At 40.4% G+C, this 19,361-nt stretch overlaps 1 protein-coding gene and 1 long non-coding RNA gene across 14 annotated transcripts in view; one reads left to right on the top strand and one right to left on the bottom strand.

The window, feature by feature from the left end:
* Window positions 1-19,361, top strand: part of LOC143165037 (uncharacterized) — a 70,129-nt gene that overhangs the window by 37,637 nt on the left and 13,131 nt on the right. For 3 of the 5 annotated variants that reach the window (XR_012996191.1, XR_012996189.1, XR_012996190.1), the window contains one exon: window positions 14,296-14,619. This is a non-coding gene — a long non-coding RNA (uncharacterized LOC143165037). Of the gene's footprint in view, window positions 1-14,295; window positions 14,620-18,303; window positions 19,250-19,361 lie in introns of those variants that run through there. The other 2 variants (XR_012996192.1, XR_012996193.1) reach the window with 2 other exon arrangements.
* Window positions 1,916-19,361, bottom strand: part of TCF12 (transcription factor 12) — a 177,246-nt gene continuing 159,800 nt past the window's right edge. For all 9 annotated transcript variants that reach the window (XM_076348256.1, XM_076348260.1, XM_076348261.1 and 6 more), the window contains 5 exons: window positions 12,624-12,738; window positions 11,630-11,801; window positions 9,248-9,480; window positions 5,846-5,999; window positions 1,916-4,206 (listed from right to left, as the gene is read on the bottom strand). In XM_076348256.1, the coding sequence (XP_076204371.1) occupies window positions 5,857-5,999; window positions 9,248-9,480; window positions 11,630-11,801; window positions 12,624-12,738 (663 nt within the window). In that variant the 3' untranslated portion in view covers window positions 1,916-4,206; window positions 5,846-5,856. The remainder of the gene's footprint in view (window positions 4,207-5,845; window positions 6,000-9,247; window positions 9,481-11,629; window positions 11,802-12,623; window positions 12,739-19,361) is intronic.

Here is a 19,361-nt window from a genome sequence, read left to right as displayed (position 1 = left end):
AGGGATGCGATCGGCTGCAACCCTCCGTCCCTGGGTTAGTGATGCCCTGCAACTAAGGCAGCCGCATTGCGTGTGGCGCTCAGCTCTGGCCACATCTTGTCTGTGTGGAGGCAGGAAGGTGTCAGCTTGCTTATTCACTCCCGTCGGGCCTTCTTGAACCCCGCTCTTGAAATGCTGCCAGGCTTTAGCATTGGGACAAATTATTTTGTCCTTTTACAGGACATTTTAGTATTCACAGGTCAGGCATATTAGAAATCATAAGGTATTAGTGTTACAAACAAAAAGCAAAGTTTGCCATCCAGTATCTAGGTTGTCTTTTACAGACTGTTGCATTTTATTTCTGTTCTGCCATGATTTCCAGATGCTAACAGGGAAAACATTGATGTTGATAATTCTCAGGGAAATGTTAACTCTTATATAAAGAATCCAGAATCTTTTTTTTTAACAGCATCTACTTGGTGCCAGAGGAAAAAAGATGGAGTCCATTTTAAGCCTTTCCCAACGCTTTACATTTACAGGAAAGCTTTCCTACAGTATTTCAAATGCTCATTCTGGCAGATTGTATTTAACAAAGGTATCCCAACATGCATCTCTTCCATGCAAAAAGGAAAAGCAAATGGAGAAAAAAGAAGGAAATATTAAAAAAAAAAAAAGATGAAGGACTTGTGATCAGAAAGTGTATGCAGACAGGACAGCAGAAGCGTGGTAAAGGAGAGCTGAAGAAGGGGAAAATGTCACTTTTAGTCTCTCTGAAAGAAGTGACAAACTTGTAGTAGGTCTCATTCAGAAAAAGGGAGAGGAGCGACGATGGATGCTCAAAGGCTTGATTTAGAATTATTCCTGGAGTAAGTTGGAATTGAGAATGTGTGCTGGGGAAGACACCAGGGCACCTCTTCCACAGCTACTACTAGAGACATACTAAAAGACATACTTACATGGCCAAGTCTCACCTCCCATACTGGGCCAGACCACATTAGAGATTTGCCTGTGGTAAAAGCGCTGGCATACTAGAAGAACTTGCCTGTATGTGCATGCTGACAAGTCTTTCACAATGCGAACTGGATCTCAACATAAACATTAGATTGTCTAAGGTTACAAAGGACAGTGTCAAGAGTTGGGAACAATGCAGTACACAGCAGCCACACTGACTGACATACACCACATTCAGTTAAACATCATAACTATATATATAGCATCTCTATTTGCTTTTGTCTTTGATGTCCTTTTCCCAGGGATATTTATTTAGAGAAGAGTTGAAAAAAACTCAAGCTTCCACCAAGTCTGCTTGTTACTTGGTTTTTGGCTTAACAGTTGCGGACTAGGAATTGTGTGAAGATTTCACCACCGTCTGTGCATGCCTTGGACCATGTACACTTCCATTTTCTTTTTGCACTCGCAGAAGGAAAAATTGTAGAAAATGTGAACATTTTAATTTCAAGCTTAAGGTACAGACTTCCCCCCCCCCCCTTTTTTTTTTTATAAAACCTACGTAGACGCATCTCAGTCAGTTCAGAAGTAACTGAGCACTGAACGTCAATGCACAAAAGGAGCTTAGATCTTAGCAACCTATCTTAAGGACAGGCAAAGTAAAGGAACAAGATGTAGCAGGAGGCACATGCCTACAGGATCAGCTTCTGCTCCCAGTTTGGTATTTGCCTGTGCAATCCCCCTTCTGCGCAGCAGCAGCAAAGGCAGGTTAGGTACTGCTCCTCCTCAGCTCGCTGGGAATGTCTGTATTGACTTCACAGGGAGCAGCCACAACACTTCGTGTGCCTGCAAGTTATGCTGTGTACCTTGAGAATGTACGTTAGAGGTTTTATTCAGATAAAGGTGGGAGCTGGTTTTGCCAGTGTTTTTCAAGCAACACATTACCTATGAGGAGAGAGAAATTTAAAAAACTCACTGATTTACCATGTTAAAAAAAGATGGCACATTTATTGCTACATAAATGTTATATACATAGTGTTTTCTGTTACATTGACAGAAATTTTTTTGAACTTCTTGCTGCTGGTTGGAAAGGTTTATCAGCAATACCTTGAAATTTGACACAGGGTACAAATCTGCAATAAACCAACAATGGAAACTGGAGAACAAGATGAGAAGCAATTCATCTCGGACAATTAGCTCTTACAATACTCCATAGGTACTACACGGTATGCTAGAACCCTACTATGGTCTTACAATGCTATTGTAAATTTCTGATATTAATGAACAGGTTATGGTAAATAACCCTACATTTTTACTACCTAATATAGTAAAATAAAGTAAGAAACTTTTTACTGAAAACTTTTTCGATTTCAAAAATCTAGAAAGAGTAATATTTAGAATTCAAGAAATTTTCTTACAAGATTATTGTATAAAAGACTAGCTACAGTGAAAAATAAGCCAAATGTTTTTTTCTTTCTATTTTATGAAGGAAAGCTTCTGGGCATACTGCAAAGTCTAATATAGCCAAAAAGACAACAAGCTTAGAAGGAAAAAGGCCAGGCAGTGGCACGTGATCACTTTCACACGTCATAAGCAACAAATTTGTTTAGCTGATAAACACTGAAATGAAGAACAAGGCCACAGATATAATCAGGTGTTATTTGATGATATATGCAAATTAAAGTAATAGAAATGAGTCCACTAATTCCACAAACTCTTTTGTTAGGAACCATCCAAAACATGAGCTTAAATTCATTAGTTTATTTTAACAATCCATCTTTTGTTCTTCCAAATTAAATGACTTCATAAAAATTACTGGTTTGTTCCTGTTTTGTGTGTGAACCAATTGCCAGTGATGAAAGATGCACTATATAAACAATAGCTCAGACAACCTTGGCTTAGGAAATTTCCTCCCATGGTCATTGCAGTGGAAGACAGTTTCCATGGAAGTTCAAAGGGATTTTAACCATTTCAACACATCTGTGACAAAGGAATACTTATGGACACTGTTCCGGTGGAGAAACATTTAAAGGTTTAATGCTAGTATGGCTTGGGAGGGGGTCATTCATTTGCATTTGACTCACGCTATTTTTTTTCCTCCACTGACAAGCCATACAAAAATGACAAGATAATTAATGTATACAGTAAGGAAAAATTGGTGACCATTGCTCTTATATTCCATTATGTAAGTAAGCCCACCTTGCTGGTGGTTATATCATCACACTACCTGCCACGGTGAATTGAGGATTTTACTATTCACCAAAATTACAGCCTGAAAAAAATCTCCTTTGTATTTTAATGCATTTTGTGCTTACGTACAGCTAACACTTTACATGTACTATATGTAGTACTTACTGCTCGGAAAACAAAGCAACTCTAACAAAGTAGATTCTCCCCACCCAATTTACACTTCACGTTACAAGCTTTACTATGAAGCCTAGAAGCCTAAAAAGGTTTTGTTTATAATTAGAAAAAAAAAATGTTTGAGGAAAGTCTGAGGGAAAATAAAAATCACTTTTTAAATCCAAGAAATGTTACGGTCACAGCATTGCTCCTGCCTGCAGCCTTCACGAGGGCTCTTACTGGCTTGAAGCACGGAGCTCAGTATGGAAGGGTAACTATGACCATAACTGTTCAGATTACCAGAGACCAAAAATAACATAAAAAAAGCTATACCAAGGAATAGTTTCCTATTGCATGGAAAACACTAGTCATATGGCAAAAGGAGAGGAAAGGACGACAAAAGACTTTTCCCTTCCTTTTTTAAGACACTAATAGGTATGCTGGGAATGCTACGGGTCGACGGTTGTCACTGCTTTGTTCTCTGAATGTGAACAGCTTTAGTAAATGCTGGCATCCAGCTGAAATTTTATCAGCTTTTAACATGTTAACTTTTCCCTTTATATGTAGACCTTTACAGTTCCATAACAATAAATAAAATTTGTAGTTACAATGCATTTGTCAATTCAGTTTAGGCACAAGGCAACTTCCACAATGAGTGGAAAGATCACAACAGTCTCTGATTGTGCAGAAGCGACACACTGCTTGCAACAGAATGATATGTTCAGAGTATTTCACGGGCTGAAATTCTATCTGAAGATCTTGTATCTTCAATCCTGATGCAGGTGTTGACCAGTAGCTTTGATCATAAGATTGCATTTGGGTTTCTTGCTTCAAGTGTTTTCTCCTGTCAGGTTTGTGTCTTCATATAATGTTAGTTGTCTGTGTCCTTGTGAAGAAAGGTCACCTTCTGTGTATCCTACCAATAATTCTGGAATTCTAGAAAGAAATTTGGGAGAAGAAAGGGGTATTAGGAAAAGAATCAGTAAGATGCGCAATATCAACACCAGAAAATTATTTAAACCGTTTCTTATGGCATTTTCAGTCAGTTAAGTGCAAAAGAAAATCCCGCTGAGAGGCCTTGAAATCCTTCTTCCCAGAGATCTCCATATTGAATACGATAGATTGAACAGTTTACTCTCGGGAACCTTCTATTAGGGCTCTCTGGGAGAAAGAATAATCTGCAAATCTCAGACCTTTGATTTGTGTTTGACTTTGTTCTCTAAAATAAGCAGGAGATGGTACCTCATTTAATTGCCACTGCTGAAGGTACGCAGTGCCATATACCTAACGAGCCTGTACAGCCTCTTCGTGTCAACGTCACACTTCAGGCATCTTACAAAGTTATTGCTATTAAAAAAGCAAAGATACAGTAAACTTTTGAAAGTGGTTCATTGCATTAATATGGCAAGAACAGACTATCAATTCTGCTGTAAATCAAGAATTATCTGACGATTTAGAAGTAGCCTATTGCTCTGGTATGAAACAAAACACGTCAAAGAAATTCAAAGCACCTTGTTCTCCTAAAAAGAAAACCCATTTCGTTTAGGGAGAAAGAAGCTGCCTATAAGGGATGGGGAAAAAGTACTGACGCGAATAAGGCTTGGTTTAAATGCCATGTTGCTGCTTTCTAAGGAACACCAGGGAATGAGCAGCTTCCATGGGACACGTTCTGGCAAGATGCGTGCCTTTACCTTAAGCTGAAATAGAAGCAAACCAGTCTATAGACACAACAACAAACCGCCTCCCAAAACAAAATTCAGTGAAGTTACGGATTAAAATAAGGGCATTGAACCTGATCTCTTACTCTTTTTGAAAAGACATGGAATACCCAGAATTTTTTCTTCTCAAAAATCAAGTCTTTCCCAATTATTTGAAAAACCCAACCAACCAACAACACGTACTAAAACCAGAAGACCAATACTCCTGTAAGGCCTCCCCATCAGCACGTTTTAAATGAACTCTTGCGCGTTGGACTACAACGGGGCTTTTGGAAACACTGATTTACCTTGCAAAGCTGAAAACTTTACTTTTTAAATCTTAACTACACTTATACAGGTTGTGAATTAGGATAGTTAGCAATCCCTGTTGGGCAAATGATACGGGTTAGAATGAGTGGCCTTAAGCCAGATGGCACGTCTCCGAGATGCGAAGTCTCTCTAACTGTTTGTATCAGTACTGGGAAACAATACATGGATTTTTCAATGAATGAATGTGGTATTTAGACCATTTAAAGAGGTATAATTCATCTCTATTACGCTTAGCTTATCTGGCAAGCTGGTAACTATTCCTCTGATGTCATGCCAAGAAGGCCACCTGAGCCAAGAGATGTAGCCATTGGCAACAACGCATGGAAATGAAGAGACTTTAACGACAATTTCTTGGGCATTTGTTTTATTACAAAACTAAACAAATCTGCATGCTTTTGCTTATGCTCAGAGATACGAAAGCACTCAGCAGCATAAAGAAGTTTGGTGCCAGTGGCAGCTCAGACACTAAGAATAAACATGTCTAGATCTCCCAAATTTTAGGCAATAAAAAGCAACAAGAGCCACTCCCCTCTAGACAAGAGACGTACCTGGCTGGTGTTCACATATGACCCATAGGGTTGGTAGTTTCACTCAGGCCAGGGTGGCTTCCTGGGTGTGGTGTTGGCGGCTCTGCCGATACGGCAGAAACTTTTTCTTCTTCCCTTCTCTTAAGGCAGGCTGCTTTAGGGTTTAGGTTTCGTTCTGTAACAGAAAAATGATTCTTTACATCCTATACGCTGATACAAGGGGAATATCGATACATTAACCACTGTAGTAAGAACAGCTATGCAGCTTCCCTCTTCGAACTGCTCATGTCCCCGTGTTAAAATGCAGGTGTCTAAAGCTGCAGACAAGCACTACTGAAAATCCTACCTGGCATCTCCTAAAGGGGTATTTAAAAAAAAACCAAACAAGCTTTACTAGCTGCCTACATACACCTTCAAAAAACTTTGAAAAAGTACCTCTCCGTCACCAGAAGTTGCTGAAGTGCAAAATGAGAACTGTCTGTAATTGACAATGTAATAAAACAGAGATTTGTGTGTTTTGTTGGTATGTTGAAGTCATACCAACCCTGCTGACATCACACTAGTTTTAGTAATGTTCCTGCTTCTTTCTTCACCTTAAGTATTAGCCCGCTCTTAGAACAGGGGAGGCAGAATGTCCTAAGTCGATAGTTCTCTTCATACCCTCGAGTCTGTGAAATCATCTTGTGCCCACCTCACTCACATCGAAAGAACACGATGACAGTCACACAGAGCAGAAGGATTTTTTTTTTTAATCCGTATTTCCTCTCACATTAAAGTCAGTACTTTGTAATAGCCAGCTGTGAACTAGCTTTCAAGATATTTCCACCCGTATGTTTCCTCTTCCCCAATTAGCTTCAATAGATGTAGATTTGGATCTAGTTTTCAAATAATGACAGTTTCTAAAAGTCAACTGTTTCTGTTCTTCAAAATGGCTCTTCGTGAATCAAAATAGAAAAGATGTAAGTCGCAATGGCCAGAAAGACACACAAAAGCTATGTAATACATTCTACCGGCACACGTTGAATTTAATCGACATTTTGAGGTATTTTTCTAGCTGTCGGTGAATTCTCTTTTGCGGTTTAAGGTTGCAGATACAATTTTGACTGCAGGGAGACTGCCAAAACCGAACGGACAGCACAAGCCCTTCTCTGGCACTGCACAGGCGCCCCGCTAGTAATTGCAGTTTGCTGACCCCTGTGCATTTTACAAGGGGTAGAATCTAGCTAATCTGGCAGAGGCAATTTTGGAGGGACTTGCTAATTCTGCTTTCACCCAAGTCATTATCAACAGCCTCCTACTGCATTTCCTAAGCATGAGCACTCCCAAAGAGTCTACTGGAAAAAAAACCTGCTAACTTTCCTTAATCACAGTTTTCTTTGTTTAAATGTGGCTTGCCTTGAAGTTTTAAAGAAGATTTAATTACGTGAGAACTTTGAAAGGAAGTTAATTTACAGTGATTTAGGAAATGGAGATAAAAATGCTAGCCTACAGTTAGAGCTTAAAATCTGAAATGTTTCATTTTGAATAGCACCAATCACAAAATGAGAAGCTTCATTACCAGCAGAGAGAGGAAATGGTTTATGCAATTATATAATGCACTGGTGAGAGCTCCTCTGGGCGCCGCACAAAGCTCCGGTCACTCACTTTCAGGAACAGGTGCAAAGAAAGACGGGCGAGATAAAATGGGGAACACAGCCTCCCTCACAAGAGGCACGGTGTGCTTGTGACAGGCTTCCTCAAATGCACAGAGAGTAGGTGGTGAGATGTAAACGTGAGGAAGGAAAAGCTCTCCATTTACACTGCCTGTAGAACCGGTCCAATTTAACTGGGAGTACATTTAGAAAAAGATTTCTACCAGAAACATAAGGTTCGGAAGCAACCTCTGACCAAGGCAGAAGTGATTTTATTAATTTTCACACAGAGCTTTCTGTGGATTACAGAATCTGTGAGAGCAGGGAGATGGACTTGATGGTTTTTAAACATTAAAAACCATGCTTGATTAATGTTATTCTGACCTCTTCGTAAAATTTAAGCTTATCTTCAGACTATGGCAAACATTTGCAGACCAAAACAATTCCCAAGATCAAAGTCTCAGAGATGCTGAAGTAGGGCTTTACCACGGCACTAGTTGGTGTCTCATCTGCACAGTAACTAGTTGCTCTACATGCCTTGGAAGAACTCTGACTGGAGACAGTGTTTCTTCATTAAAAACTGGGTCAGTGAAACTCTGCCTGAAAACATAGCATCTCATCCTTACTACAGGGTACATAAGCTTGTGCCAAGTTATTCACTTTGTCACTTTCAATAAACTTTTAACAATTGCTTTGATCTCCCGTGCAAGATGCAAGCAACAAATTAGGAAATGGAAGTAAAAAACAAGGTACGCAAAAATAAAACATTGACATCATTCAGTGACCTCAGCGACTCAAGGATGTAGCGCATCAAGCAAATATGACCACTGATATCATCCACGTCTGAAAGACTTTTCCAGTCACTTGATGCACTTCCATCAGTGAGACACCAAGGAAGATGGTTATTCGCTAGTAGTTCAGAACAGCGAAACATCAGGACGCTCCCCCCTTTAAGTGCCACCTACGTAGAATAGACTAGTTCAGTTGGAAGGGACCTACAACGATCACCTAGTCCAACTGCCTGACCAGTGCAGGGCTGACCAAAAGTTAAAGCAAGGTGCCTCAGAACTTCAACATGTCTTTGACACAAGTTTAAAGGGAGACTAACAGTCAACTGTAGTTTCACCAACACACGAGAACGGAACAGCTGAAGAACTAAACATGATTCCTAGAACTATCTTTCCTTAAGAGAGTGAACTGCACAAAGAATTCTTCCTGCTGCACCTGCCAATAGGCCTATTATTTCTTTCCTGGAAAAATTTAAAGGAATCGGGGAAAGAAAATACATGCAAAACCAGCCCTGATTCAATTAAAGTAGAAGTAGGTTTCCTTCCTCCTCCCCAGTATATGTTTAATGCAAACCCCTAAGTAAACGGCAGTTAAATTCGCTGCATTTCAGTGTTTTGATTATGTAGGGTTCCTCTTAAACTAGATCTCTTATTTTTGCTAAAGCTTCTGCACTACTAAATAAGTGCTTGTTACAATTTAAAGCAAGATGTGTCAATATTTTAATCAGTTTTCCTTGAAAACATAGGTGAAGAGATGGCTAATTGCACAGGAAAAAAAAAACCCAGAAAGTTCAAAGTAGAAACCTAATACCTCCCCTTCTCCCCCCGCCTTTAAAAAAAAAAAAAATTATTTGCTTTTCCTAAAGAACTTCAACATCATTACAGAACAGCAAACATACTTTTAGTAACTTGTGCATCTAGTGATGCAGATTTCAAGAGACCGACACTGTTCCACGAACAAAGCTACCACGCAAACTGCCACAGCACGATGACGGGCTACTGACCTCTCACTTGCTGCTCTAGACTGAGGATGACTGCCACAGCCTGGTGAAGAATAAGCAGTTTCGTCTGTGGTTTTTCACTCTTCAGATGAAGCTGACACATACGGCCAAGTTCTTTAAATGCCTCATTAATATCTCGTACACGCAAACGTTCTCTAGCGTTATTTGCCATTCTCCTCTCCTTTTCTCTTTCTATTTTCTGCTCTGGGTTTAAATCCTCATCTTCATTAGTACTGCTGCAAGAAAGTAAAAAAAAAAGTATATTGAAATATCACTGGTATTTCAAACAAGTGACCCTGCTGCTGGGTTCAAAATTTTCAGTTGATGAAATTAAACTTCTTCCCACTTAATCTACTTCATATCGAAGTATATTTAGATAAGAAAGCGTTAGATATCAATGCTTAAGTATTCAAGGTGATTCTTGCTGTTCCTGCCTTTTCCTGAAAATAAATGTTAAATGGTTTCTGCCTGAAGAATATCCACAGAATATTGTCTACAGACGGTAAACAGATGTCATCCAGAGGGACCCCGACAGGCTTGAGAGGTGGGCCTGTGTGAACCTCATGAAGTTCAACAAGGCCAAGTGCAAGGTCCTGAACCTGGGTCAGGGCAATCCCAAGCACAAATACAGGCTGGGCAGAGAATGGATTGAGAGCAGCCCTGAGGAGGAGGACTTGGGGATGTTGGTTGATGAGAAGCTCAACATGACCCGGCAATGTGCGCTGGCAGCCCAGAAGGCCAGCCGTATCCTGGGCTGCATCAAAAGCAGCGTGGCCAGCAGGTCGAGGGAGGTGATTCTGCCCCTCTGCTCTGCCCTGGTGAGACCCCACCTGGAGTCCTGCGTCCAGCTCTGGAGCCCTCAGCATAAGAAAGACACGGACCTGTTGGAGCGGGTCCGGAGGAGGGTCATGAAGATGATCAGGGCGATGGAACACCTCTCCTATGAAGACGGGCTGAGAGAGTTGGGGTTGTTCAGCCCAGAGAAGAGAAGGCTCAGGGGAGCCCTTACAGCAGCCTTCCAGTACCTGAAGGGGGCCCTACAAGAAAGCTGGAGGGGGACTTTTTACAAGGGCATGTAGTGATAAGACAAGGGGGAATGGCTTTAAACTGAAAGAGGGGAGATTTAGATTAGATGTAAGGAAGAAACTCTTCACTGTGAGGGTGGTGAGACACTGGCACAGGTTGCCCAGAGGAGCTGTGGATACCCCATCCCTGGAAGTGTTCAAGGCCAGGTTGGACGGGGCTTTGAGCAACCTGGTCTAGTGGAAGGTGTCCCTGCCCACAGCAGAGGTGTTGGAACTAGATGATCTTTAAGGTCCCTTCCAACCCAAACCATTCTAGGATTCTATAAACACCTCTAGGAAAAGTAGTGGCAACATGCTGCCCCTTGAAGCAAAAGATGAACCCAAACTACCACTTCACTCAGTTACTGGCGAACATTCAAATAGTTAAGAGATAACTCAGCCATCTTGTCAGGTGAAGAATAAATCACTTTCAACAAACAGTTTTTGCTAGTTTCCAATATATCAGCTTATATAAAAAGGCATTCAAGTAATTTTCAATTTACTGTGCTTATTTAGAAGTTTTAGTTTTGTTAAAGACCTTCCTGGCCAATTTTAGAACTATTTTTTCTTTGAATACGCAGTGTAGAGCTAAACAGTTCTATTTAGAATTCTTGTATCACTTCAAATGATTATATTAAGTTGCATAGCTTTTTTTTTTTAATATAGGACTGTCCAACTAAGTCTAAAACCGTGCAAAACCTCTGCTCTACTAAAATGCCGTTAGTCACAGGTGGTGGTATAGACTCCGCTGCCTGTGGTTGCAAAATTCTGATTGTTTACTGTTGTTTCAAATTTCAACGCTCATGTGAGGCCCAGGCAGATCCAGAAGCGTTTTACCCAGTGTCAACTCCAGGTTTTTTGTCTGTGGCTTGGGAGGAGAAAAAGTGTTTAAAAAGGATATTTACCTGTCATACTCACCCCAGCCTCCGGGTTATCAGGCTGCCGCTCTCCACCACTACTGGCTCACATTGAGAAGCGCAGCCCTGGCCCAGGTACAAAGTACCACAAATTTCTAACATCCTCCCATCCCCTATGCTGGGCAGCGCCCTCAATCTTTTACTACTTATCTGTACAGGCAGATATTAAGCAAGGCACTAACATAAGGGAATGCACACTTTTCAGGTGATTTTCCCAGAAAATCCTCTATCTTGTATTTATTCAATAGATACAAATACTGTAAACTATTGATCCATTTCAGCTGCCTATTAATATCTGCACCGAGGTAATGCAAAAGCCTTGAAATAAATTTATCAAACTTAAGGACAACGTGCTACAGAGCATTAACGAAGCACAAATTCTCTAGGTCATGTCAGCAACCCACCTTGTTCTGCCTCTAGATGAGACCTTGATATCCTTCTGGGAGGACTCATCATCTGATTTCATGTCATCCGATGAGGGGGGTTCGTGTATATTTTCATCCTTCTCCTTATGTTCAGACTTGATTTCTGTTGGACCTATAGCCACAGACTGGCTCTGTAAGCCACCTGACAACGCTGCAAGCAACCAGAGATCAGCATGAGCATCACAGGAGTGAAACGTTTAAGAGAATCTCAAGCAGACATTGTCGATGGGAGGCCAGAGCCGAGCAGAAGTTTGGGAAGACAACAGGAGGAACTACGCTCTGGCAACAGAAACAAGACAAATCCTGGTACACTGCTGAACTTGGACATGTGTCATGGGTTGTAAAGGGATATAATTCATAGAGCAGCTTGATCAGTAACTGCTTCGTCTAAGAAAGACACTGTTGCAAGACAAAAGGACATTTAGCGAAGTAAGGAAATTTGCACCTCATGTCTGGGCTGCAAATCTAAGGGCAGAGCTCCACTGACATCAAGGCTTGGGCTTAGGCCAAATGTGCAACACACACATCCCTAAATGGTGCAAGCACGCTAACGAATAAGCTGACTTCTGTTTTCTATAGCTTACTTCTTTAGGCTAAAAATTGAGGGAACTGTAAACACTTGTGTGGAACGACTTCCTTTTATTGGCTAGACCGAAATCTGGCCTCAGCTCACTCTGCAACCCTCCTGGCTGATTGGGAAACGGCCGCAATACTGCAAATGGCATTATGGCTCCTTAAGCTGGAAGAATGTGGCTGTAACGCAGAGTCTTCTGCTGAAACTATACTGGGATGAGTCTGACACAGGGATGCCCTCAAAATTGTTACAGGAATCCCCAACAGTGGTGGTGTATAGGATTTATAGTTAATTTTTATTTCTCAACATTATCTACGTCCCTATCCCCAAGATCTACAGCCTCATTGGCTCTGGATTACTGCAGACCCTGTTCAGCACTTAATATTGCTGGAAAGTTACCTCTGTAGCTTTCTGGTGTTTTATGATTTAGTTCCGTGCTCTGAGCAGAAACTGTACTGGGAAGAACCGAATGGTTGCTGTTGAGGCTGACACTTTCTTCCCGATGAGTCCCAACCTAAAGCAAAGCAAAGCAAACATTTCTATTAAAGATGTGATTCAAAGAAATAGTCCAAAAATAGAAGTTTAAAAGACTTAAAGTATTTGCTGGATTAGAGACCCGAGTTAAAGTTCTAGCTCAGTAAAGGAAAGATTTAGTTGAAAGATGCTGTTACACTAAACCACTTGATTACACCATACTGGATTAAGCTGTGTTTCAAGCAGTGACCAACACCTGTTTGGAATAACGTAGCAACCTAGCAAAATTTTTTTTCAATATTTTCCCACAGAACACTACAGAATTTTCTCCTTGATTTACACCTCAAGGGTGTAAGATTTGATTAACCTTCGATTGCTTTAAACTATACAACTATCAACTCTAGTACTCACAACATTTTGATCCTTAAAAGAAAATCATGGGGAATAATGGTCTTCATCACATGTGAAAGGTGTGTGCGCCACCCTACACTCATGTATACAGATACATACACACATATATTTATAAAACATATAAATAACATCTCCTCACTTCTTGTTGGCTGAAACAGGATTACGAACTGGATCTAATATCAAAATATTATTTTATTCCCTTTAATAATTCTCTCTCATTTTCCTCCTTTCTCAGCTAAATACATTTAGTTTAGTCCCATTACAGAATCGTACGCAAGTAATCCAGGCATCTAACTATTCTCGCCACCCCTCTCAGTATTTTCTAATCTGCTCCTTTGTAACACATCACGATTAAATTTCTAAGCAGCAAGCATGGAGATGAAGAGTCTTTAACAAATTCTAATTTTGCATAAACTTGAATTAATGCTACTTAATAAGATAGCTATGAGTGCGCATACCTAGCTTGAAGAGGCAAATTTGTTAAAAAACTGCTGCTCAATACAGAATACTGTTATCAGTGCAAACCTCTATAAAAAAAGAATGTTCTTTTGTTTGAAAAAGGAAGAGGTAAAGATACGCTGCCTGTATTTAAATAATTTGGAACGCGGACCATTTAAAGCTTTTGATTCCTAAAGACACAAAAGTCCTTTAAATATTTATAATATAACCAACATAATACAATTAAACAGTTAAAAAACTGAACAAAGATGAGGGATTCTACTATTATTTGTATAGTTGCAAAAATTGGCTACAGATGAAGCTTTTTATTGGAACAGTAGCAAACATGTCAACTAGAAGATTAAGCCTTTAATTAAATAGGTTTATTGCCTGGAGTTACACATGAGAACCACTGTTTTTCAATAAATCCTTCAATCCTAGTAAACTGCTGAGCTTTGAATCCCTCTTGAGTAATTAATGCAGCTTTTACCTTTCATGTCTTAGTATGGGTTTTACCCAGAGAGAGATAAATACCCTTATGCAAGTTTATCCTTTGTTTAATATACACTCGTTCCTCTAAGCTAACGCAGAGGAACACGAAAAGAAAGGGGGGAAACACCCCTGGCAACCCGCAACTAATAGCAGGTCATTCCGGGCTGCTATTTGTTCCGCAGAAAATCTCCTCTTGTATACTGCGGAATATCTGTTGCTGTTTAAAGTATATTTTATCTTCCTTTGTGTGCAATAGGCTTTGTTTGTGGGAAGTTCTACTACGGATACAGTCATCTCGGCTCCTGCAAGTGTCATGAATTCACTGGGAGAAAAGGAGTGGAGCCCGGGTCTTTCAGCCTACAATACAAAACTCCTCGCAACGGGAACGTGAAACTCATTCTCCACACCGAACTTCCAAAACCGAGTCTTTCCCTAATTCTGCCCCGCAGGTTGTGTGTTTTATTTTATTCTTCTGGTCATGCTTACTCCTAACACATGAGGGTGCTTTTATTCAAGCTATAGACTATTAATCACTTCAGGGCCAGGTCTGTTCCAAAATCTACTACTTAAAAAAGGCAAAGATTTCTTAAAGCTATGTACGAACAGAGCAGCTGCCAGAGCCCTGGCAACTTTCAAATCTAGAGCTAATCTAAAAGTGGCAGATTAGCAAATCAGTTCTGATAAAGGCAGAAAATAGATTAGAAATAAAACCTGAATTCAAGTCCACGTTCCAGTCCTTTGAAACAGGCTTACAAATTCATAGCATACAATTTAGATTAACAAGATTTATACAGAAATCTTAAGAGCTAAAGCGTTACAAAACTGACCACAAGAGGAATTTATCTCTGATGTACTAGAAAAATCCAAACAGGCAAACAAAAAAAATCCCCAAACCAAAAGACTTGCTGAAAGTCACTGTAACCCGTATGAAGGCCAAGAGCTCCATTTCCTATAAACACAACTTATCAGTGACTGCTTCAAGGTACCAAATGGGATCTTTAGTATCTTAAACATCGAGTTTAGAAAATTTATTTTGCTTTTCTTGCCCTCAACTCCCACTTCACAGAAAAAGAGGCTCTCCCCATCTGTATTTCAACGGGGTGCAACCTTGGGCTTCCTTTAAGTCTTCTGAAAGCTCCGACACCTTCAGAACAAACAAGCTTGCGACATGTTTTATTACTATTATTTATAAGTAATTCTCAGTCAAATGATTTCCTAGCACTACGGGTGGCTGGGGCGGTGCGTGTCCAGCTCCAGGGGCAGAGACCTCCTTGCGGCTACGCAGCTTGTCCTCGGGCTCGCCCTCGGGCGCCAGGGCACTCCTCACTACACTGCTGCTACAAAGATCCCCCGTTATAAAAACCCTGGTGAAATACCCGCGGAGCATTCGCAGAAGCGGTACTGAGCGCGCCTCCCAGCCCCCGCCGCCCGGCCCGGGCAGGAGCTGGCAGCCGCGGTCTGGACTATTTCAGCATAATGACGTTAGCAGAACTCCCTTTGTAACCCGATTCCTCCCACAAATGTTTCTCTCGCGTTTCCCGGCGAATTCCGCTTCCCCGCTGCCCGCTCCCCCCAGCCCTCGCCCGGGGCAGCCGCCGCGGCGGCCGGGGCGCGCCAGCTGCGCGGGGCGGGGCGGGGCGGGGCGGGGCGCGCTGCTCGCATTAGCATACAGCTGGGCGCGCCGGCCCGCGCCCCGGCCGGGCACCGCCAAACCCCTGCCCACCTCCCGCCAAACCCCTGCCCACCTCCCGCCAAACCCCTGCCCACCTCCCGCCGTTCGCACCTCGGCCTCTTGCTCGTGCGTCCTGAGGCGGTTCTTTTAACGTGCTTCATTAAAAAACCGGCCCGTTGTAATTCTAGTATTCTGCTAATAACGGCTTGCAGGATTTAATTTTACAAGCAAACAAACTTGGAGTTAATTCATTCTTTCACGTGCTAATTTAGCCTCATTTTCATGATCCCTCTTAAGTAAACCCTAAACGCTCCTCAGGCACACAAAATGGAAGACAAATGGAAAGCCAGGATTCATACGCGCAGCATAAAACTAAAGTTTCCAGTTGCAAAGGCAAAATATTTTAGAAAGATCTGAGAAGCAACCAGCATAGACACCACATTTGTTAAAAACATACTTAAATCACTCACCTTTGTGTATTTCCTTGATACATTACAATGACAATCTAATACATATTTAGGGCTCTCAGCAAATCACAGAAGTAAAACCACAGTTTGAGAAAAACAGTAGTCCTGAATGTACGCAAGACTAAGTTGTTGTAATTTACCAGGTGAACTGCATTTTATTCTTATGCATTTCAAGAAAGACTTGCGTGTAGGACAATCTGCAGCCACACTCAGACTCGTAAGTTTAAAAAAATGAGTGCAGAACTTGTTTCAGTTGATTTAAGTGATAACATTTGGGATCTGAAACCAGAAAACCAATTAAGTATTTTTGGCAACTAAATAAAAACGAGACAAAACATGGTGACTGATGACACACTACTGCATGTAGGAGAACTGAGAGTGACACGTGGGGAAAGGACAACCTTTGTCCCGTTAACACTGGTTCTGCATCTCACGCTTCAGTTTGATTATGAATTTTGAACTCAGCAATAAAAGCTTTTGAGAGCTGGGGGGGGTGGGGGGGGTGGGGTGTGTGTGTGTGGGGGGGGGGGGGGAAATCAGTCTTTTTTCATATTTGCTTCAGGACTTATCTAAGCATATTTAAAGATACATGCACTTTTCAGGCGATACTAGCTGGTCAATTTGGCCACGGTCATTAACATAATTTTAACTAAGGTGAACATAATTAAGACAATGAAAAGGGCTTTGGAATCAAGGTTTTTACACTTCGGACAGCTCAAAGCTGTTCAGTGGGAGCATAATCTCTGCGGAGAAATACTAACGCTGGCAGGGCTTTGAGCAAGAGCAGAGGTTGGCGTTGGCAAAGCAGCTTAAACCGCCCGTTCGTGCTTTTATACTACAGCACACACAGGGTAGAAAGAGGGAGATCACCGATTTTCTTAGATTCCTGTTATACCTGGAAAAAAAACCATGACTTAAGGATTGAGTTTCATCTCCTTAACTGAGTTTCCAGGCCTTTTATTTATTTATTTTTAATCAATTCAGGCTGTTCTTTTTCCATTGTATTACAATGACAAATAAAAAGCAGCTTGAGTAAGAACAAAAAGAGTATTACTTCTTAACTTCTCAATAATACATGAAATAAAATACAAATCAACTTCAGAGGCCACTTAGCAAATATTTGATGAGTTTGAGATATTAAAAATCTATTTGAATAAGTCTAATGGCCAGCCCAGCTAAAAAGAAAACAAGACCATTCAGAGCAAGCAGGAAATGAAGTCAACTAGAGTTTTAAAATAAATCTGGCTCAAAAATTAAGCAAATGTTAAAATAAAACCATGTCTGGTTACACTAATTACATAAAAAGGAGTTAAATTACTCATTTCCTAGCTCCTTCTGCCAAGATCATCTTCTTCAAGGGAAATTAAATTTATATTTTTTTCTATTTTTTTTCTAAAGAACAGAAATGTTTTGTGTAAAGATTCCCCCCTCCCTTCACAAGAAAGTTTCATTTAGTACTGAATCCCGATGAACGTTTCTTGACCAAAAAACCCTACAAGCATGTCAAACAAAAATAGGCAAACACCCTTATCAATGTTCACATTTCTCACTATGCTAGTCAATACTCATTATTTTTTTTTAAATTTATCGGACGTCCTCTAAAGTAAAGCAGTATTTAATTCCTGAACAAAGTCTAGATCTTATAGTTCAGGCCGTGCGTCAAATTCTCTGCTCTCCTACATTTACTATTTAAAGAAAAACAAATAATAAATAAGTACAGTTTGAAGTTAATTGATTATTCAATACTGTAAGAATTCCACCTCATACTTGGGGGGCATTACTGAAATGCAGTCATCACTAATAAACCACTCGGTTTCCACTACAGCCAGATGTGCCAAACTCTGCTCTGTACATATTTCAGGACTCCATCCTAAGTCATGCTGAGTTCCTGCAATTGCAAATGATGTCAAAGGGCACTCTCTGGGGACTGGGCAAGGCCACGACAGGATGCCTTCTGTTGGAGCCAATTATTCTGATGTAACAAAATTAAGGTTAATCCAAGAAATTCTTTAGCTGACTCACTTTTCAAGCCAAAACTGATCTGCAAGCTTGTTTCAGCCGGTGAGGATGAAATATAAAAGCAAATCTTTTTTTCATTTTCCTAATCTAAGTTTATTTCTAACAGACATCAAGCATCCTTCAATCAAAACTGCAGATCGATCATTAGATGATTAAGTCAAGTCTATATTACACTGAAGTTACACAACTACATTAAACTACAGCAGACCAAGGAACCTTTATTCATTTTGAGAGTCATTTTCCACTGTCACCTATTTTGATTAAAATTGAGTTGATAAAATATTTCTCATAGCTTAGTTTAAAAAAGGAAACAGAGATTTTTATGTACATTTCAGCACTATCTGCATTTGACTATACCTGGCTTAGCAGCATCGGAAGGTTCCACAAGTCAGAGAACAATTTTGTCACTGCAATTTCAGTCAGTCAACTTACCCCACATCATTAAGACTTAGGAAAAAAAGAGTTCTCTTTTGTATGACCAAATTTCAGTCTACCCCAGAACACTGTAAAACTTTCCCTTTAACAACATTCTTTAAATATTAAATATGAGGCAGTATTAAAAAAAATTCTAAAGTATTTATGCATCACTTCCTTCATTACTAAAAGTAACTGTGAACTTGTATAGAAACCTAAAGTTGGGTATGTGTTTGGAAAGTACCCCCCTCCCCAAAAGCCCCCAGACACACACAGCTTATAGAAAGCAACCAGTTCTTTTTGATGTTTACTGCAGTGGTTCTGAAATTAATATAAATGGATGTGTGACGTGCGAATGGGAGAGCCTGGAACTAATTCTGTTTTATAGAATACAAACCCTTCAGCAATTGGGGTACCTAATTATTTTGATGATAGGTGAAATTTTGCCTTGATCACACAGTACCCAGCTGTGAATCTGTTTTATAACAGAAAATTTCACAGCATGTTACTGCTCTTTAAAATTACGCTGTAAACATGCAAACACATGGCACCACTAAAATAAGCATGTTTTAAAAAGCTCTTTTTCCTTTAAGCATTTTTGAGAAGGGAGGAATGAAAAGGAAGAAAAAGGGAAGTGAGCAACGCTACAAATAGATTTCGTTTACTGTATAATGCTTTTAACATATTTCTGATCTATGAAAAGCTCGACGACATTTTTTCAGAACAGTTCACATTTTTAAAGAACCTAAA

The sequence above is a fragment of the Aptenodytes patagonicus genome, chromosome 10, assembly GCF_965638725.1.
Source record: "Aptenodytes patagonicus chromosome 10, bAptPat1.pri.cur, whole genome shotgun sequence".
Taxonomy (NCBI): domain Eukaryota; kingdom Metazoa; phylum Chordata; class Aves; order Sphenisciformes; family Spheniscidae; genus Aptenodytes; species Aptenodytes patagonicus.
Note: the sequence above shows the minus strand (reverse complement) of the source record. Positions and strands in the feature narration are given on the sequence as shown.